A 21,969-nucleotide genomic window follows, 5' to 3' on the forward strand; every position below is an offset into this window, starting at 1 on the left:
TATCCCGCACCGTTTATAGTACTGGTCTTATCCCGGGAGCTAGTGGAACCTTTTTGGACCACACCATGATCACTGCCATTACCACCTGGCCCTTTATCTCGATACCTTGGCCAAGGCAAAATGGTTTGTTGGCACCCAATAATATTTGGGTTTTCCGTCACAAAAAAAAAATAATAATAATAAAGTAGCCATTGGGTGCTCATGCTATATCACTATACGGTACTGGTCACTGGTCAGGACCCCGCTCGATGTACTGAGTCATAAATATCTGAAATTATACCTGGAAAAGCAAATCTCACGATGAATCTTGACCTTCACGCGGAGAGTAAATACGAAGGTTGGAATGAGTAGCAATAAATGGAGACATCAATGGCTCGGCTTTACGCATTTCTCCACTGATAAGAAGCTTAATCATTGCCCTGGAGCTGTTAAGAAAAGATCACAGCCTCCTAGTGGAAGCCGTCACACTCTCTGAGGACTCGTCCTAGTCACCACCGCAGACATGAATCCGGCCCTCGCCTCCACCACCATCAGATTCCTGGTCCTACTATTCGGTAAGTGTGATCAGTTGTATCTGGATCCTGGACTAGGTGCAATAGAAACAAACCCTCAGCTGTGAGGAGTATTAGCAGTATATGCCCTGTATACGGTAGCTGTAATGGTGCTCAAGCATACACCCAGCCTTTATTTAAGCTCCAAAGTCTTTTAAAGAAATCAATGACCTTTTTTGTGTCTTTTTTTTTACATTTTTCACTTAGCTTTTACTATGCTTGTGTGCAAAAAAGTGAGTAACTTTAGGCTGCTTTCACACATCTGTTTTTTGCTATTTGGCACGATCCGGCGAAAAAAACGGATCCGTCGCATCAGTTTTTTTCTATGCGTTCCTTCCGTTTTGTTGACAAATCCGTTGTGATACTTAGCATGCCCAGTTCAGAAAATTGGAACCGTCGTTGGATTCCGTCATATGCCAGATAACGACGCATCCGGCGCCCATAGGCTTCCATTATACAACATGCCGGACGGCGCCGGATCTGGCGTGGTCCATTTTTTTTGCCGTAGACAAAAAACACTGCAAGCTGCGTCCTTTCTGGCGGCCGGACGAAGAAATTTTGCGGGATTCGGCAGTCACCGCATGCAACGCAAGGCCATCCGGCACAATCTAGCGCTAATACAAGTCAATGGGGAATAAAACAAAACAGATCCAGCGCCGGATCCATTTTATCTGCATTGACGGCAAAAACTGGATGTGTGAAAGCAGCCTTACTAGGAAACTATCATTAAGTTGCTGTTGTCAGATCTGCTTTCTTATTATGCGTATTTATTTAGTACTTTTTGCATCATTAGGTTAAACCTTGACTTTGCCCTCAGAAATCATACAAAGAGTACTAAAGAAATACATATAATAAGAAAGCAGATCTGACAACAGCAACTTGCACCATTATCTGATTACTAATAATGATTATCCTCATCATAAGCAGCAGGTAGTGGCAGCATTATGGCCATTCAAAGTGATCGCATAGAGGCATGGGCCAATATTTCCAGTAACAGAGAAAGGCTGGAATATATCGGTGCATTTTTCCTTATTTTTTTAGCTATTTTATTTTGTATAATGTCCCCCCAAAAATTAGCTTGATAGAAACTATCACCAAGTTACTGTTGACAGATCCGATTAATTTATTTTTGGTTTATTTAGTGCTTTTGTTGACAAATTGTAATATATAGTTTTCATTTTTCACAATTTGCTGATCCAGTGTAGATGCATAGAAGCTATCATCAAGCTGCTGTTGACAGATCCGGACACTTTTTTGGGGGGTTTAGTTAGTGCTTTTATTGAAAAATTATAATATTTAAGCTCAATTTTGCTCCATTGCTGATCTATTTTGCTGTATATAGTCTCTAAAAAAATAGTTACATAGAAACTATCGCCAAGCTGCTGTTGACAGATCTGATTACTTATATTTTTTGTTTAATTAGTATTTTCATTGTATAATTGCTGCAATAACGTGATGGTTATCAGGATCCTTATCCCATATTCCACTTACTGACTAATGTTATATGCTTTTCAGAAGCAAAATGTAGTATCTGATTTATGATTCATGATGAGGATCATTCAGGCCCTGCTGACGTGATCGTATGATCCGGAGTGGAGCAACGGTTGTAATAAAAAGTCACAGTTTTGCTCAATTTCTGACCTTTTTTACCTTATGTATTGTCCATAGAAAATCTAATATATATATAAAGCTGAGTATGTGTATGTATGTCTGTATGTGTCTGTGTGTGTGTGTATGTGTGTTTGCATGTGTGTGTATTTGTGTATGTGTGTATTTATGTGTGTGTATGTGTGTATTTATGTGTGTGTGTGTGTGTGTGTATGTGTGTGTCTGTGTGTGTGTGTGTATGTGTGTTTGCGTGTGTGTGTATTTGTGTATGTATATGTGTGTGTGTGTGTATGTATGTGTGTATGTGTATGTGTGTATGTGTGTGTGTGTGTGTGTGTGTATGTGTGTGTGTATGTGTGTGTCTGTGTGTGTGTGTGTATGTGTGTATGTATGTGTGTGTGTATGTGTGTATTTATGTGGGTATGTATGTGTGTGTGTGTGTGTATGTATGTGTGTTTGTATGTGTGTGTATGTATGTGTTTGTGTATGTATGTGTGTGTATGTGTGTTTGTGAGTGTGTATGTATGTGTGTATGTTCGCTAAAGGAATCCGAACCATCACATTTACAATCACGAGATTTTCCACATCCACCTCATGTGACTCAGGGGACGTCATAGACTATGTCTTGAGGGGAAAATTTAACCCTGCGCTTTACAGTTATTCACCAAAAAACCTGCTTACATTAAAGTCAATGGAGCTAGGAGCTACAGGTCATTAATAGCAGCTGTGACTGGTTGCTATAGGCAACGGAGGACATTCTTAGTATAAGAAGCTTATGTGTGAGGTAATATGATATCGGTGGGGAGACAGACAGAGAGAGACAGACTGAGAGAGACAAACAGAGAGAGAGACAGAGACAGACAGGCACAGACAGGGAGAGAGACAGACAGAGACACACAGAGATAGAGAGATACAGAGAGAGATATACAGAGAGATAAACAGAGAGACAGACAGAAACACAGAGACAAACATAGAGATAGAGAGAGACAGACAGAGAGAGACAGACTGAAAGAGACAAACAGAGAGAGAGAGACTGAGACAGACAGGCACAGACAGGGAGAGAGACAGACAGAGACACACAGACACAGAGAGAGAGAGATACAGAGACAGAGAGAGAGAGAGATATACAGAGAGATAAACAGAGAGACAGACAGAGACACACAGACACAGAGAGAGAGAGATACAGAGAGAGAGAGATATACAGAGAGATAAACAGAGAGACAGACAGAAACACAGAGACAAACATAGAGATAGAGAGTGACAGAGAGATGAATAGAGAGAGACAGCGAGACAGAGAGAGAAAGAGAGAGAGACACAGAGTCAGAGAGAGACATAAAGACAGGCAGAGATAGACAGGGAGAGAAAGAGACATACAGAGGGATAGATAGAGAGATAGAGACAGAGATAGAGAGAGGTAGACAGGGAGAGAGACAGACAGAGAGACAGAGAGAGAGAGACAGAGAGACACTCCGCTACTATCCCAGGCAACGCCGGATACCTCAGCTAGTATTTACATGAAAAAATGAAGCCGATAACACCTGCACCAAGAAAAAAAATAAAAAAGAAGTGGAAAAATCCAACATGTCTTCATTTTATCAAGGAATTAACTCCCTACTGTCCGGGACAATACAGGCCTCCATGTGGTTTGTCCGTTCTAGGCAAGCAATGTTCCTTGGATTAGAATTGTAGGGTAATTTTATTTCATTTTTCTCTTTTTTTGTGTCTTTATGTTTATGCTACGATTTTGGATTATTATTGAGTTTTCCTTACTTCTGTCCTTTTTTTCTAGTCATTAAAATAACAACAGTGACGGCAGCAAGCAAAGAAACGACCCCATGTAAGTTCTCCATTCCTCCAATGTTTATTGCTTTTCTACAGTATTAATTGCGGTAAACTTTAGCAATCTCTGTCACATTATCTATATTATTGCCTATGGACTGTCATAAACACGGATGTCCACAACGTGATCGGGTCATTGTTTGACGTCAGAGGCAATTTTTAACTTTGGAACTTAGGGCAAAGTATCAGCTAGAGGAATGGGCAGTGTCACACGCACTGATATCACATTCGATTCCACCATCTCTTTGGGTATTTAAATCCCTTCTTTGTTGTTTTTAGTAGAACAATCTAAGTAGAAGATCTAAAATTTTTCCGAAGTTTCCGTTTGTCCCATTTGGACAACCATGACCCATTAGGTCATATACGCAACATAGAGGTGGATCCACACTTGAGCCAAGCAGGGGGCAACCATAAAGAAAGTTCAACTCTGGTGGACACATTCAGTTGTTACCATGCAATACTACATTTCTACTAAAGTGGACCATTGAGAAACTGTGGTCCATGAAGTTTATCATAGGGAATGCAAATTCTAAGTAGGAATTATCCATATGAGACAACACTTTAAAGAGGATTTTCCATTATAGGCATTAGTCTAGTTGATGACCTCATTTATTTCAGAAGGTTCAACCTGTGAGAACCTCCACTGATTCCTACAATAAAGATGACCTCTTTATCGAAGAATCAACAACAATGACTCAATTATTGAATTATGTTGGGTTGCACTAGCAGCCAAGAATCAAAATATTAGAGGCGACTATGGCCCCTTTGTTGTTGGTATGGATTTCGGTTCTAGTGGTTGGACTCAAATGATCAGTCATTAGATGCATGATCTACAGAACCCGGGGGAACTGGGTCTAGGAATACAAGTTGGACATATATCCAGGCAATAAATCATCATTATCCATAATAGACAGTGTCCTTGTGAACTGGAGTCTATAGGGTGCTTTACACGCTGCGACATCGCTAACGATATATCGTCGGGGTCACATCGTTAATGACGCACATCCGGCGCCGTTAGCGACATCGCAGCGTGTGACACCAAGGAGCGACGATCAACAAGTGCAAAAACGTGAAAAATCGTTGATCGTTGACACGTCGCTCCTTTTCCAAATATCGTTGCTGCTGCAGGTACGATGTTGTTCGTCGTTCCTGCGGCAGCACACATCGCTATGTGTGACACCGCAGGAACGACGAACATCTCCTTACCTGCGTCCACCGGCAATGAGGAAGGAAGGAGGTGGGCGGCATGTTCCGGCCGCTCATCTCCACCCCTCCTCTGCTATTGGACGACTGCCGTGTGACGTCGCTGTGATGCCGCACGAACCGCCCCCTTAGAAAAGGAGGCGGTTTACTGGCCAGAGCGACGTCGCAGGGAAGGTAAGTCCGTGTGACGGGTGTTAGCAATCTTGTGCGCCACGGGCAGCGATTTGCCCGTGACGCACAACCGACGGGGGCGGGTACGCTTGCTAGCGATATCGGTACCGATATCGCAGCGTGTAACGTGCCTTTATGGCCAGGTTAGATGAAATGTGTAGACCAGAAGAACATTACCCTCAAGAAACATATAGTGTAGACCAGAGGTCCCCACTATCCAAGATCCAGAGAGTAAATGAGCCACATTCTGCTCTTAGAGAGGGTCACAAGTCATATTTAGATCGCGCCCCTCAAAGTAGTGACAACCAGAGCCCCAAATTCCAATATAATGACAGACAAAGCTTTTCCACAGAAATCACCACACTTGGGCTGTATACCAGTATCCAAGGGTTCTTACCTCCATTCAGATCTGCTCTAATGTAACCATCTTGAGACATGCTGTTCAGAGCTGTTGCAAGACCTGGTGCAAATGCACCTAGCTGGCAGACAGCAATGAGCCATAGATCAGGGGCCTGCAAACCACATGTAGCTCTCAAGCCACGGCTTGGGGACCCCTGGTGTAGACCAAATATTTTATTTTAAAACTTTGTGGATGGTGGATGGAATTTTGGGTCAGAGGTAGCTGCTCTCAAAATTTCCACTTTTTGGTCTTAGCAAAGCTATCGGTCAAGTTAAACATTGCCATGTGAGTTACCAAAATGGAAATACAGTAGGTTCCTTGGTCAATCAGAGGGTTGTCTTCTGCTAGACGTTTGGGTCAGTAACTGTGTGCAAGCCTTGACTTGCCAGAGGATCCCCTGGTGGGCTTATCGAATTCTCTTTTTCTCGGTGGTCTGTTGAATAGCATATATTCACCCAGACACCTTGTCCATATTACATGCCACTATGAGAACGAGAAGTAGAAAACTACTAGACAAACCATCGATGTTGCCATTTTGTGCCCATGCTGCTCCATCATCTTGTCCTTTAGAGGTTCTTACCAGGTTCTGGTGTTGAAATTAATGTTGGCTTCTTCTGTTTTCCAGTGAAATGTCAGAATGGTGGTATTTCAAATGGGAATAGATGTAATTGTCCTACTTTTACCGAAGGAACTATGTGTCAAAACTTTAAAGACATGATTGATATAGGTAAGTCATTGTGTGCCAACGAATATCAATGATATTGGGTGAAGAATGAGTACGTTAAAAAAAAATTTAAGACTTAACGGGTTTATCCAGTGCCCATCACTTTTGCACTATTGATGAGAGGCACTACTGACATGACAGCTCTCTGCCGCTGGTCAGCTCTTATGCACAGTCAGCAGGGAACAATGCCCGAGTGCCCACTGGTTCTTCAATGCCAATGGCCATGCTAACTGATGCGTCACTCCATGATAATATTTGTGCTTTTCCATGCTAGTGGTTGTTTCATTTTGTGCCAATACTTCATGATTCCATGCCAATACTTCATCATTCCATGCCAATGTTTCATTATTCCATGCCAATGCTTCATCATTCCGTGCCAATGTTTCATCATTCCCTGCCTTGCTTCATTATTCCATGCCATGCTTCATCATTCCATGCCATGCTTCATCATTCCGTGCCAATGCTTAATCATTCCATGCCAATGCTTAATCATTCCGTGCCATGCTTCATCATTCCATGCCATGCTTCATCATTCCGTGCCAATGTTTCATCATTCCGTGCCAATGTTTCATCATTCCGTGCCAATGTTTCATCATTCCATGCCATGCTTCATTATTCCGTGCCAATGTTTCATCATTCCATGCCATGCTTCATTATTCCGTGCCAATGTTTCATCATTCCATGCCATGCTTCATTATTCCGTGCCAATGTTTCATCATTCCGTGCCAATGTTTCATTATTCCATGCCAATGTTTCATTATTCCATGCCAATGCTTCATTATTCCATGCCAATACTTCATCATTCCATGCCAATGCTTAATCATTCCATGCCAATGCTTAATCATTCCGTGCCATGCTTCATCATTCCATGCCATGCTTCATCATTCCGTGCCAATGTTTCATCATTCCGTGCCAATGTTTCATCATTCCGTGCCAATGTTTCATCATTCCATGCCATGCTTCATTATTCCGTGCCAATGTTTCATCATTCCATGCCATGCTTCATTATTCCGTGCCAATGTTTCATCATTCCGTGCCATGCTTCATCATTCCATGCCATGCTTCATCATTCCGTGCCAATGTTTCATCATTCCATGCCATGCTTCATCATTCCGTGCCAATGTTTCATCATTCCATGCCATGCTTCATCATTCCGTGCCAATGCTTAATTATTCCATGCCATGCTTCATCATTCCGTGCCATGCTTCATCATTCCGTGCCAATGTTTCATCATTCCATGCCATGCTTCATCATTCCATGCCATGCTTCATCATTCCGTGCCAATGTTTCATCATTCCATGCCATGCTTCATCATTCCATGCCATGCTTCATCATTCCATGCCATGCTTCATCATTCCATGCCAATGTTTCATCATTCCATGCCATGCTTCATCATTCCATGCCATGCTTCATCATTCCATGCCATGCTTCATCATTCCGTGCCAATGTTTCATCATTCCATGCCATGCTTCATCATTCCGTGCCAATGCTTCATTATTCCATGCCATGCTTCATCATTCCGTGCCAATGCTTCATCATTCCGTGCCAATGTTTCATCATTCTATATCAATACTTCATCATTCCATGCCATGCTTCATCATTCCATGCCATGCTTCATCATTCCGTGCCAATGTTTCATCATTCCATGCCATGCTTCATCATTCCGTGCCAATGTTTCATCATTCCATGCCATGCTTCATCATTCCGTGCCAATGCTTCATTATTCCATGCCATGCTTCATCATTCCGTGCCAATGCTTCATTATTCCATGCCATGCTTCATCATTCCGTGCCAATGCTTCATTATTCCATGCCATGCTTCATCATTCCGTGCCATGCTTCATCATTGCGTGCCATACTTCATTATTCCATGCCATGCTTCATCATTCCGTGCCAATGTTTCATCATTCCATGCCATGCTTCATCATTCCGTGCCATGCTTCATCATTGCGTGCCATGCTTCATCATTCCATGCCATGCTTCATCATTCCATATCAATACTTCATCATTCCATGCCATGCTTCATCATTCCATGCCAATGCTTCATCATTCTATGCCATGCTTCATCATTCCATGCCATGCTTCATCATTCCGTGCCATGCTTCATCATTCTATATCAATACTTCATCATTCCATGCCAATACGTCATCATTCCATGCCATGCTTCATCATTCCATGCCATGCTTCATCATTCCGTGCCATGCATCATCATTCCATATCAATACTTCATCATTCCATGCCAATGCTTAATCATTCCATGCTTCATCATTCCATGCCATGCTTCATCATTCCATGCCATGCTTCATCATTCCGTGCCAATGTTTCATCATTCCATGCCATGCTTCATCATTCCGTGCCAATGTTTCATCATTCCATGCCATGCTTCATCATTCCGTGCCATGCTTCATCATTGCATGCCATACTTCATCATTCCATATCAATACTTCATCATTCTATGCCATGCTTCATCATTCCATGCCAATGCTTCATCATTTTATGCCATGCTTCATCATTCTATATCAATACTTCATCATTCTATGCCAATACTTCATCATTCCATGCCATGCTTCATCATTCCGTGCCATGCTTCATCATTCTATATCAATACTTCATCATTCCATGCCAATACTTCATCATTCCATGCCATGCTTCATCATTCCATGCCATGCTTCATCATTCCATTCCATGCTTCATCATTCCGTGCCATGCATCATCATTCCATATCAATACTTCATCATTCCATGCCAATGCTTAATCATTCCATGCTTCATCATTCCATGCCATGCTTCATCATTCCAGGCCATGCTTCATCATTCCATGACAATGCTTCATCATTCCATGCCATGCTTCATCATTCCATGCCCATGCTTCATCATTCCATGCCATACTTCATCATTCCATGCCCATGCTTCATCATTCCATGCCCATGCTTCATCATTCCATGCCCATACTTCATCATTCCATGCCATGCTTCATCATTCCGTGCCATGCATCATCATTCCATATCAATACTTCATCATTCCATGCCAATGCTTAATCATTCCATGCCATGCTTCATCATTCCATGCCATGCTTCATCATTCCATGACAATGCTTCATCATTCCATGCCATGCTTCATCATTCCATGCCATGCTTCATCATTTCATGCCATGCTTCATCATTCTATGCCATGCTTCATCATTCTATATCAATACTTCATCATTCCATGCCAATGCTTCATCATTCTATGCCAATACTTCATCATTCCCTGCCAATGCTTAATCATTCCATGCCATGCTTCATCATTCCCTGCCAATGCTTCATGATTACATGCCAATGCTTCATCATTCTATATCAATGCTTCATCATTCTATGCCAATGCTTAATCATTCCATGTCAATACTTCATCATTCCATGCCAATAGTTTTGCCATTTCTTGCCAATGGTTATATTATCCCTTGCCAATAGTTCTACCATTCCATACTAATAGTTTTGTTTTTCCATGTCATTTCATCTCGATAAATGTCCCGATGCATGCCAATGGTTATGTCTTTTCTTGCCAAAAAGTTGTGCCATTTCTTGCCACTGGTAGTTATTCTAAACCATTAAATCTGTCATTCCGTGCCGATAGTTTGGTCATTCCATGCTCATAGTTGCGTCATATTATTACTTGAGTCATTCAATTTCAATAGTCTGCCATGTTACGTCAGTGGGTATGAACGGTTCTGCCATTTCATGCAAATGATTGTGCCATTCAAATGCTAGTTGTTGTGTCTGTGATTACATACCATTGGCTGTACAATTCCATGCCAATAGTTGCACTAGCTGTGTTTTTCCATTTTAGTACTTGTGTTGTTAATGGCAATAGCTTTGCCTATGCCAATGGTTCTCATTCAATGCCAGGATTCATCCATTCCATGCCAATGATTGCGTGATCCCATGCCAATAGTTGTGCTGTTCCATGCTAGTGGTTGTTTTCATTACATGCCGATGGTTGTCAGTCAAGGCTATTGGTAGTGGCATGTTACATACAGGGGTGGACACATAATTGGTGCAACCTGTGCAGCTGCACAGGGGCCCAAGAGTTAAAAAGGCCACTACCGCCTCCAAAGCAAGTGGAATTTTGCATTACGATGAGCTGTTGGACTGCACAGGGCCCATATATTGTTCTTGCACAGAGGCTCTTTTCTGTCTACAGTGGTGGCCAAAAGTATTGGCACCCCTGCAATTCTGTTGGATAATACTCAGTTTCTTCCTGAAAATGATTGCAATCACAAATTCTTTGCTATTATCTTCATTTAATTTGTCTTCAATGAAAAAGAAAAATTGTCATAAAGCCAAATTGGATATAATTCCACACCAAACATAAAAAAGGGGGTGGACAAAAGTATTGGCACTGTTTGAAAAATTATGTGATGCTTCTCTAATTTGCGTAATTAACAGCCCCTGTAACTTACCTGTGGCACCTAACAGGTGTTGGCAATAACTAAATCACACTTGCAGCCGGTTGACATGGATTAAAGTTGGCTCAACCTCTGTCCTGTGTCCTTGTGTGTACCACATTGAGCATGGAGAAAAGAAAGAAGACCAAAGAACTGTCTGAGGACTTGAGAATCCAAATTGTGAGGAAGCATGAGCAATCTCAAGGCTACAAGTCCATCTCCAAAGACCTGAAAGTTCCTGTGTCTACGGTGCGCAGTGTCATCAAGAAGTGTAAAGCCCATGGCGCTGTAGCTAACCTCCCTAGATGTGGAAGGAAAGGAAAAATTGACGAGAGATTTCAACGCAAGATTGTGCGGATGATAAAGAACCTCGACTAACATCCAAACAAGTTCAAGCTGCCCTGCAGTCCGAGGATACAACAGTGTCAACCCGTACTATCCGTCGGCGTCTGAATGAAAAGGGAATGTGTGGTAGGCTACCCAGGAAGACCCCACTTCTTACCCAAAGACATAAAAAGGCCAGGCTGGAGTTTGCCAAAACTTACCTGAGAAAGCCTAAAACGTTTTGGAAGAATGTTCTCTGGTCAGATGAGACAAAAGTAGAGCTTTTTGGGAAAAGCCATCAACATAGAGTTTACAGGAAAAAAAAGAGGCATTCAAAGAAAAGAACACGGTTCCTACAGTTAAACATGGCGGAGGTTCCCTAATGTTTTGGGGGATGCTTTGCTGCCTCTGGCACTGGACTGCTTGACCGTGTGCATGGCATTAAGTCTGAAGACTACCAACAAATTTTGCAGCATAATGTAGGGCCCAGTGTGAGAAAGCTGGGTCTCCCTCAGAGGTCATGGGTCTTCCAGCAGGACAGTGACCCAAAACACACTTCAAAAAGCACTAGAAAATGGTTTGATAGAAAGCACTGGAGACTACTAAAGTGGCCAGAGTCCAGACCTGAACCCCATAGAACACCTGTGAAGAGATCTCACAATGGCAGTTTGGAGAAGGCTCCCTTCAAATCTCAGGGACTTGGAGCAGTTTGCCAAAGAAGAATGGTCTAAAATTCCTGCAGAGCATTGTAAGAAACTCATTGATGGTTACCGGAAGTGGTTGTGCGCAGTTATTCTGGCTAAAGGTTGTGCAACCAAGTATTAGGCTAAGGGTGCCAATACTTTTGTCTGGCCCATTTTTGGAGTTTTGTGTGAAATGATCAATGATTTGATTTTTGTTTCACTCTCTTTTGTGTTTTTTCATTGCAAGAAAAATAAATGAAGATAATAATACCAAAGAATTTGTGATTGCAATCATTTTCAGGAAGAAACTGAGTATTATCTGACAGAATTGCAGGGGTGCCAATACTTTTGGCCAGCACTGTATGTCCGCCAGTGTCTCTATGATAGCCCTGTAGTTTGGTCTCTGTCTCCTACCATGATAACTTAACTATATTTCCATTTAGGAACGACTTATGAAGCCAAGCTGAGTGCGGAATTAACAGTCAATCACCCGTACTCTGATAAACTAGAAGATATAACCTCTACAGAGTATAAAGACTTTGTGAGCCAGTATGACGAACTGGTAAGTCACCCGCTAGATGAACCATAATGGTATTTGGGTAAAAATGCACCCACTAAACTCTCATTTTTTCATTCTACAGATAAAAACATTACTGGAAGGATATAATGGAAAGAGTGAATATACTTTACAGTAAGTCTAGACATATAATACATTGTGTATGAATGACTAATGGCGGCTTTACCAACCCCATGTTCTCCACTGTGCTTTACGATCTCCCATCAAGTCATAAGCCAACAGTTCGGCCAACTGGCCGCTCATTCAACCCAATGGGAATCATCTTTGATTCATTGCAAGCCATGATCTCTTAGTCACTCAATGAAATGTTCAAATCATGGACCAGGAATGATGGGATCTCCCAAACGTTAGTGACCCCATAATAAAGCAGGGCGGCAGGTTGGGAAGTTGGGATCCATCATTCCAGATATGGATCTATTTAGTCCCAACCATGGACCACTGACCCGACCCTCTTTCTGAACCACATATAAGAGTGGTGGCCATGGATGTATGTGAGATACATAGACAGACTGTCCAGAACTGTAGCCTCCACGCCGATGCTCTCTATTACGTGTCAGTGATGACATTATTTCTTTATGATAATATTTGGCTCCTCCTTCTTGTCTTTTAAAAGGTCCGGTACCAACGGAGAAGTGAGAGTCAGCAATACCATAACTCTGCTAATACCGTATAGCCAAACGGTGGAAGTAAAGGATCAGTATGAAGAGATGCACAGGAAGGTGCAGGCCGCCATCACGAGTAACCAATGTAAAACCCGGGGTAAGTGTCAGACAGGACATGGCGCCATCCCCGGCACCGGCGCGCTGCCACACACAGCCATTGGTCAGCCGTCTGCATCGTCTCTCCAGTTCCTGCAGTGTTCCTTCCTAGAGTCAGCCATTGCTATGGAAACTGGTCACTGCTTGATGACATCACAAGCTTATGGAGTGATGCATGCTGGGAGCACATTATCTGTGTAATTGCAGCAGTGCTCTGTGGGCAGATAATCACTGCTAATGTTAAAGGGGTATTCACATCTCCAAGACCCTATCCCAAGATGTCATAGGCGTAATAATAATAATAATATCACCAAAGATCTTCAATTAGTACAGCTCTCCTGATATAGCGATGCCTCTAACCTCATGTGCAGGGCATTGCAGCTTAGGTATCCATGGTTACGTTCACTCACATAGTGACAGTTAGTTCTCCTGATATAGCGATGCCTCTAACCTCATGTGTAGGGCATTGCAGCTTAGGTATCCATGGTTACGTTCACTCACATAGTGACAGTTAGTTCTCCTGATATAGCGATGCCTCTAACCTCATGTGCAGGGCATTGCAGCTTAGGTATCCATGGTTACGTTCACTCACATAGTGACAGTTAGTTCTCCTGATATAGCGATGCCTCTAACCTCATGTGCAGGGCATTGCAGCTTAGGTATCCATGGTTACGTTCACTCATATAGTGACAGTTAGTTCTCCTGATATAGCGATGCCTCTAACCTCATGTGCAGGGCATTGCAGCTTAGGTATCCATGGTTACGTTCACTCACATAGTGACAGTTAGTTCTCCTGATATAGCGATGTCTCTAACCTCATGTGCAGGGCATTGTAGCTTAGGTATCCATGGTTATGTTCACTCATATAGTGACAGTTAGTTCTCCTGATATAGCGATGCCTCTAACCTCATGTGCAGGGCATTGCAGCTTAGGTATCCATGGTTACGTTCACTCATATAGTGACAGTTAGTTTTCCTGAAATAGCGATGCCTCTAACCTCATGTGCAGGGCATTGTAGCTTAGGTATCCATGGTTACGTTCACTCACATAGTGACAGTTAGTTCTCCTGATATAGCGATGCCTCTTACCTCATGTGCAGGGCATTGCAGCTTAGGTATCCATGGTTACGTTCACTCATATAGTGACAGTTATCTCTTTTGATATAGCAATGTCTCTTACCTCATGTGCAGGGCATTGCAGCTTAGGTATCCATGGTTATGACCACAAGCAACTAACTGTCACTATATGAGTGGACATAACCATGGATACCTAAGGTCCTGCAATGCCCTGCACATGAGGTAAGAGACATGGCTAATCAGGAGAACTATACTACATTTGTAATTGGAGGTATTTGTGAATATTATTATTATTACACCTACTAGATATTGGGATAGGATCTTCCAGTGTTCATATACATTTCTCCATCTGTTAGCTATCAGTAATGTATGTATAATTTATGCAATTAAATACTCACTGGTCCTGCACCGCTCCGGTCCTGTCCACAGCTCCATTGACCATCACTTGCTCTCTTAATGTAAGTCTATCTTGAACAAAGGATCGGCACTCCAAATCTTCTGGAATTTTTTATAATTTATTCCACAATATAAGTATACAGGCATTAATTATTATTTCCGCCTGTATACTTATGATGTGGAATAAATTATAAAAAATTCCAGAAGATTTGGAGTGTCGCTCCTTTGTTCAAGTTATACTGTGGATGCCTTCCTTGGACATGTGCACCTTGGATTGTGTGCCGCCTGGAAATTCTGTCTCTTAATGTAAGTCTATGACTGCATTTTCTGTGTCTCATAGACTTACATTGAGGGATGACTCCCGGCATACCGGCCAACTGTGAATGATAAGAAAGAGGGACACACTGCGGCGACTGCCACAGTAAGTTAGTTTTTATGCTAAGCCAGCATAAACCTAACCTCACCAAGCCCCTCTATATGTACCTACACAGAAATACTCTTCTAGTGAGGCCATTAGTGTACCCACACAGTATGACACCACTTTCATGGACCCAACAGTGCCCCCCCAAACTATGATTCCCCCACATTCTACATATCCCCCATACAGTCTGGTTTCTTTTCATACACACACAACTCTGCTACATAAACACACCCACAACCCTGCTACAACACACCTTGCCTATATCCCGCTACTTTTCACAGCTGATGGTCTCATTACCTAATATTGTCATGTGACCCAAGGATCTTGGCAGGGCCTTAAGTAGACTAAACAGTGGAGGGAGGATCTGTCGGCTCCCTGCTCCACCATTATATTCAGCTGTGTCTGTATCCTGAGGACACAGAAGGCGTTGAAGTTGGGCTATACCCCCAACCTCCCACAACAGCTCCCCAAATTTGGTGGATCCAAGATGGTTGGGCGTTCTGCTTCTGGTCCACTCAGCAAACATATGTATATAGTGAGCAGGTCGGTCAGACCTGCGGTCATATTATGCAGGAGAGGACGCGAGCGGCGCTGGAAACGGTAGAAGACGGCGAATGGGAAGGATAATAAGGCTAGGTTCACATTTCCTTTAAAATGTATCAGTCACAATCCGCGGCTATGGTAAACAACGCTATCCGTTTAGCGGATTCCGTTGGGTCCCATAGACTTGCATTAGTGGTGGATTGCGACTGATGATCCTGCGTTGCGTCCGCTGCGTCGCGGTCCGTCGTTTTTTGACTGACCGCTGGGGGGGAGCAACGCAGAACGTAACGTTTTTCTGGCCGTCAAAATTGACGCACCGCGCAGGAATCCGCCGCAGTCCGTCACGCTTGTAATGTATGTCTATGGTGCTGGATTCCGTTGTAATCCGTTTTACGACGGAATCCAGCGCTGGATTCCGTCATGCTCTACTGAGCATGCCCAGCAGGTTTGGCACGCCCACTGGGCTGTCCCAAACACAAACGGATCATGACTGATCCGTCAAAAAACGGACGCACAGCGGATGCAACAGACGCAACGGATCAGTTTTTTCACAGGATTCCTGTGAAAGGAATCCTGTGAAAAACACATCCGTTGCATCAGTTGACAACTTAAAAACAACTGATCCGTTGCTGATGGATTTAAAACAATGGAAATGTGAACCTAGCCTAATCCTCACACGGCACATTCATTACTGATAGCTGATGGCACTTTACTGTTTTACCTTCACTTTATCACAATGATCTGTGATCTCCTCACACAGGGGATCCTCAGATCATCGCTGGGGATCCTCAGATCATCGCTGGGGATCCTCAGATCATCGCTGGGGATCGTCAGATCATCTTATTCCTGCTTTTTCCAAAAATAGAAAAAAGTAAAATGTAAAAAAACAAAAAAAAAGAAGCAAAACAGTGTTTACTCATATTGAGTTCCTTGTCTGGAAAAGGCTTAAAAAAAACTACAACAGAGAGGGCCCGGGTGGGAGAACTACTGCTCCTCTGCACCCCGGAGCCCCCAGAATGCATGGTTCACCCCCTAAATAACAAGCCATTACAGGGTGTCTGCTACCATAGGAAGGCTGGAGACCCCCAGAGGAGGGGAGGCTGAGGGGCTATAAGAACCTGTGATGGGTCATTCATAGCAGCTCGGCTGATTATTGCTTTCTTCCTTTTTAAAGCTCTGTGTATCAGAAGTTCATCCACAAACGTGGTCAATTCACCGCCCAGCAAATACGGTAATAACAATGTGTCTGTTATCTTCATATTTAATCTCTATTACTGATGAGCGAATACTAAATATGTGGGGTTGGATTATTCATACCTAGTACTATTCCAGGATTTGTCCCGAATAGCGAACTTAATGCAAGTCCATGGGGAACCCAAGACTTTTCTGGGAAATCTTGAAAAATAATGCACTGGGTTCCTATTGACTCCAATTAGGTTCCTTATTTGTGACTAATACTGGATTAGTACTAAGTACAAATAATCCCACCACAAATATTTAGTATTCGTGCATCACTATTCTCTATCAACTATCTGTCCATTTATCTATCTATCCATCCATCCATCTATCCCTCTATCTATCATTTATCCATCTATCTATCTATCCCTCTATCTATCTATCTATCCCTCTATCTATCCCTCTATCTATCTATCTATCCATTATCTATCCCTCTATCTATTCCTCTATCTATCCCTCTATCTATCTATCCCTCTATCTATCCCTCTATCTATCCCTCTATCTATCTATCCCTCTATCTATCTATCTATCTATCTATCTATCTATCTATCTATCCCTATCTATCCATTATCTATCCCTCTATCTATCTATCTATCCATTATCTATCCCTCTATCTATTCCTCTATCTATCTATCTATCCCTCTATCTATTCCTCTATCTATCTATCTATCTATCTATCTATCCCTCTATCTATCTATCTATCTATCCATCCATTATCTATCCCTCTATCTATTCCTCTATCTATCTATCCCTCTATCCCTCTATCTATCTATCTATCCCTCTATCTATCTATCTATCCCTCTATCTATCCCTCTATCTATCCCTCTATCTATCTATCTATCTATCTATCCCTCTATCTATCTATCCCTCTATCTATCTATCCCTCTATCTATCTATCTATCTATCTATCTATCCCTCTATCTATCCCTCTATCTATCTATCTATCTATCTATCTATCTATCTATCCCTCTATCTATCCCTCTATCTATCTATCCCTCTATCTATCTATCTATCTATCTATCTATCCCTCTATCTATCTATCCCTCTATCTATCCCTTTATCTATCTATCTATCTATCTATCAATTATCTATCTATCCATCTATTCCTCTATCTATCCATCTATTTATCTATCTATCCCTCTATCTATCTATCTATCCCTCTATCTATCTATCTATCTATCTATCCATTATCTATTGATCCATCTATCCATCTATCCCTCTATCTATCTTACATGTACCGCTCTTGTCTTCCCTCCTCAGAGCGATGTTCGGAGCAGATCTCAGCGGATTACCTGCAGTTCTATAAGCCGTATGTTTCTGGCAGTGACCTGGCCTGTGTGACTAGCTGTGCCCCGGGGACGCCTGGTTTTCTGGACTGTAATTCTGGGAACTGTCAGATCAGGGGAAGCGAAGGCCCGCAGTGCTTGTGAGTACACGCTGATAACACAGCTCTGATCCGCAGTGCTTGTGAGTACACGCTGATAACACAGCTCTGATCCGCAGTGCTTGTGAGTACACGCTGATAACACAGCTCTGATCCGCAGTGCTTGTGAGTACACGCTGATAACACAGCTCTGATCCGCAGTGCTTGTGAGTACACAGCTCTGATCCGCAGTAACTGATGAACTCATTGTGGTGCACTTAAAAGGAATCTGACCCAGGGATTTTTCCACCCTAAGAACAGCATGATGTTGAGACAGAGATCCTGATTTCAGCTATATGTCACTTACTGGGCTGCTTGCTGTAGTTTTGATAAAATCACAGTTTTATCATCAGGAGATAATCACTAGAGGACTACCCTGTAGTCCTCCATATTCATCAGCTCTGTATAACCCCACCCCACCACTGATTGGCAGTTTTCTCCATATGCACACTGTACACAGCCACCAATCAGTGGTGTGGGCGGGGTTATACAGAGTTCAGCATTCTGAAAACTGTAGCTCTGCAGCAGAGAAAACTGTAATTTTATCAGAACTGCAGAGAACCCAAAACTGCAGAGAACAGCCCAGTAAGTGATATATTGCTGGAAACAGGGTTTCTGCCCCGATATCATTGGGGATTAAAACCTGGTGAGGGGCCATTAAATAAGGAATTAGATGCAAAGAGTAGGCGAGAACACTTAGGGGCACTGAGGGCAGGCATTCTGGAAGGCATTTAGACCAGGAACTCGGAAGGGTCATCATCTCTTCTAAATATGTACAATGGGAAAATTCAGTTCTGTCCTCGAAAGTGGAAACAACCATTTAGGAATTTTGGTCTTTTTGTGTTTTTCTCTGGTTTTCATAAACATTTTCACATCTTGTCTTGCAGTTGCCCAAGAACGGACCTGTACCTGTACACCTACTCCAAGTGTCAAGGAGCAGTATCGATAGCCGCAATGTACGGAGGCGTGGGGGCCAGTATCGGAGTGCTGGTGATCGTCGGCATTGTCCTAGGAGTTTTCCTCTACAGGAAGAAATTTTACAACTAACTCCGCTGGGCGGACATTGCACTTTGTTCTGTTCTCCTCGGTGGATAGGAGCCTTCACAAAGATGGTAAAAACCATTCTGAGAAATCTCAGAGTCCCACCGAGACACACTATTACCTCAGGAGGTCAGCGGAGAAGATAAAAGATAAAATGTAGAATCCGAAAAAAAGTTAATAAAAAGGCAAAAACCTGTGAAAAACGCCACATTAACATGTCATCTGCATAAACAAGGACGTTTCTGCGATCCGGTACTTGGAAACATCTAAGAACTGAAGCAGGAGACTTGTATGTAAAGGCCACCGAACAAGCAGCAAATTCTAAGAAATCTAACCTGCAGAATTATGATTGCAGCTCCGGAGTAAAGATTTAGGATCAGTCCAAACTATGTCATTTATTTAGAAAGTGACTAAATTCTCCGTGTCTTTCCCCAAAATATTATATATGGAATAAATTGTAGTAAAAATTGTGGAATATAATATATAAAATATTACTATGTAAGATATAACATATACGACACTACTCAGGCTATTAATAAATAGTATAAAGTAAAGCATGTTATATGCTCTGATGTTCGGAATAAGGGGATGCCCCACAGATTGCACTGAAATGTTTTTTGTTTTATTGTATTCTCTCATGATATAAATTATGTATATTTGTTAATATTTTATTATAAATGTATATTTTACATAAAAAGCAGCGATGTCATTTCTAATTTTTACAATATACATTTATTAGATTTGATGGATAAAATTGCAAAAAATGTCAAAGGTTTACGTTAGAGTCACAAAAATGTAATTTATTTATTTTTTATTATTTTGTCGAGGATGAAAAATGTATGACATTTTGAAAATCATTTTATTAGTAGATTTGTCTTCATTCCTGTAAAAAAAAAAAATTGCATGCAAGTGATTCTAAACCCTGGATTTTCACCAGTCTGTTGTCGCACGGAGTTTTGCGCAATCTAACTGATTGTTATGGCAGCATAGGACTCTGTTCAGATTGCAGATTCTGACACTTTGGCCGATGTCTGAGATCGACAAAGACAGACTCAGGTATTAACACGTTGTAAGCTGATTCATAGGCAGGCTAGCAAGAGTTAATTTCTGTTAGTGTGCCGCCCCCGTGGAAGCAGCCAAGCTGCTCGGATCCGGGTTCTCAGTGGCTCGAGGGTTTCACGCTTGGGATTTTCTGGACTGTTTTGGGTGGAAAGTCCTATCCCCCTCATTGCGCTAGTGCCCTGATTTTGGAGCGGTTGGGAACGAACCTTGAAGGCTCCGTTCTCCACGGGTAAATTATCGGGTTGCATGCAATGCAGCTACTCCCCAACTAAGGGTCCCTGTACCCCGTTGTGCCTCAATCCCAGCCCAGTAATGGTGCAAGGCCGCCGGCTGTCCTGCTTGACAGACCCGAGCCCCTTGCCACGATCCCCTGCGACCGGGGGTCCGACTCTTCTAGGCCCAGACCACTGTCTGCAACCAGACAGTCTCTTTATGGAAGTCACCGCTCCCGACCTCCTCAGAGCTCCTCCAGCTCGAGGGCTGCTCTCTCCACACCACTCACTGACCGTCTACTGACTACCGACTGACTACATTCCTCACCTCCCCTCCCTGACCCCCTGGTGGGCGACTCTATTCCACTCAAGCCGTCCACTGGTGTGTCAGGTGGGTGTGGTGCAGGGCGTATCTAGGATTTGATTTGCTGTTGTAGGCAACACCATTTGGTTAGGGACCCATAACCAAGAGGGAAGTGGATACTGCACGGGAGGGTAGATTGTGCAATACCCTGTGACGACCTGATAGCTCAGGGGCGTCAGATTAGCCTGCTTGCTCCTTTAATCACATGTTGTAGGGAGACCTATCACATCTACTCCTCTCCTATTTATGCTGGTGGAATCCTTCAACCCATGCCAGCTATAGTTTTTATGTTGGTCTGTGTAGTGTCCCAGACTCACTGGTGAAAGTTGTGCTTTTTGCTTGGTGCAGTTGTGTTTACTCCTATTATTTTGTACTTCCTACTCTTGTTTTCCTCATGAATCTCTTATTGTCTTATCCTGTGTTTGTTGTGTGACAGAGTTTGTTTTTTTTTTCACTTGTCTATCTTTTTCTTTGGTTTCCACACACTTCTGTCCTGTTCCTCCCTGGGGGAGGTGGAATCAGATTGTCGCACCCCAGGGCTATGGGGTACTCGGTCTCGGGCCTGGTTGCACTGGGGAAGTGTCACGGGTGTAATGGCCGGTGCCCGATTCCGTAACCCTGGGGGTCGCTTTTAAAAGGGGGATATTTACAGGGATTATTAATAAAGTTTTTGTCATGACGCCACTTGCGGGTTGCGGCTGTATGGATGGAGCCGCTGCTGCACAGTCTCTCACTGCTGGGGCTGATGTTAATGGCAGCCTGGATGTTGCTGCCCTCTGCAAGTAGGGCCAGGCCCCAGGGGAATAGATAATGGTGGTTGTGGTTTGTGTCCCTTGACAACACTGTGGCGCAGAAAGAAGGTAGGCTACACAAGTGGTTGCAGTGTAACTGGTTCTTCACTCACTGAGATTTTGCTGGCAACCTGATGGAGGCTGG

General features: G+C 42.9%; 1 protein-coding gene across 1 annotated transcript; it reads left to right on the forward strand.

Annotated features, from left to right (window-relative positions):
• The first annotated feature begins 480 nt into the window (after positions 1–480).
• On the forward strand, positions 481–20,138 carry LOC142302088 (mucin-3A-like). Its single transcript, XM_075343167.1, has 9 exons — positions 481–554; positions 3,949–3,996; positions 6,398–6,499; positions 12,368–12,486; positions 12,566–12,615; positions 13,115–13,260; positions 16,870–16,926; positions 18,192–18,357; positions 19,242–20,138. Exons 1-9 carry the CDS (start codon positions 503–505, stop codon positions 19,399–19,401), a joined length of 900 nt encoding a protein of 299 aa, XP_075199282.1. The 5' UTR covers positions 481–502; the 3' UTR covers positions 19,402–20,138.
• Positions 20,139–21,969: the final 1,831 nt, after the last annotated feature.

The sequence above is a fragment of the Anomaloglossus baeobatrachus genome, chromosome 4 (assembly GCF_048569485.1).
Source record: "Anomaloglossus baeobatrachus isolate aAnoBae1 chromosome 4, aAnoBae1.hap1, whole genome shotgun sequence".
NCBI classification, from domain to species: domain Eukaryota; kingdom Metazoa; phylum Chordata; class Amphibia; order Anura; family Aromobatidae; genus Anomaloglossus; species Anomaloglossus baeobatrachus.

What these genes read in the sequence shown, in the direction of transcription:
- LOC142302088 (XM_075343167.1), top strand. Translation starts at nt 503, where the DNA reads ATGAATCCGGCCCTCGCCTCCACCACCATCAGATTCCTGGTCCTACTA. An exon ending in TAAAGACATGATTGATATAG is followed by an intron (nt 6,500 to 12,367) that starts GTAAGTCATTGT and finishes ATTTCCATTTAG; the next exon opens with GAACGACTTATGAAGCCAAG. An exon ending in TAACCAATGTAAAACCCGGG is followed by an intron (nt 13,261 to 16,869) that starts GTAAGTGTCAGA and finishes TCCTTTTTAAAG; the next exon opens with CTCTGTGTATCAGAAGTTCA.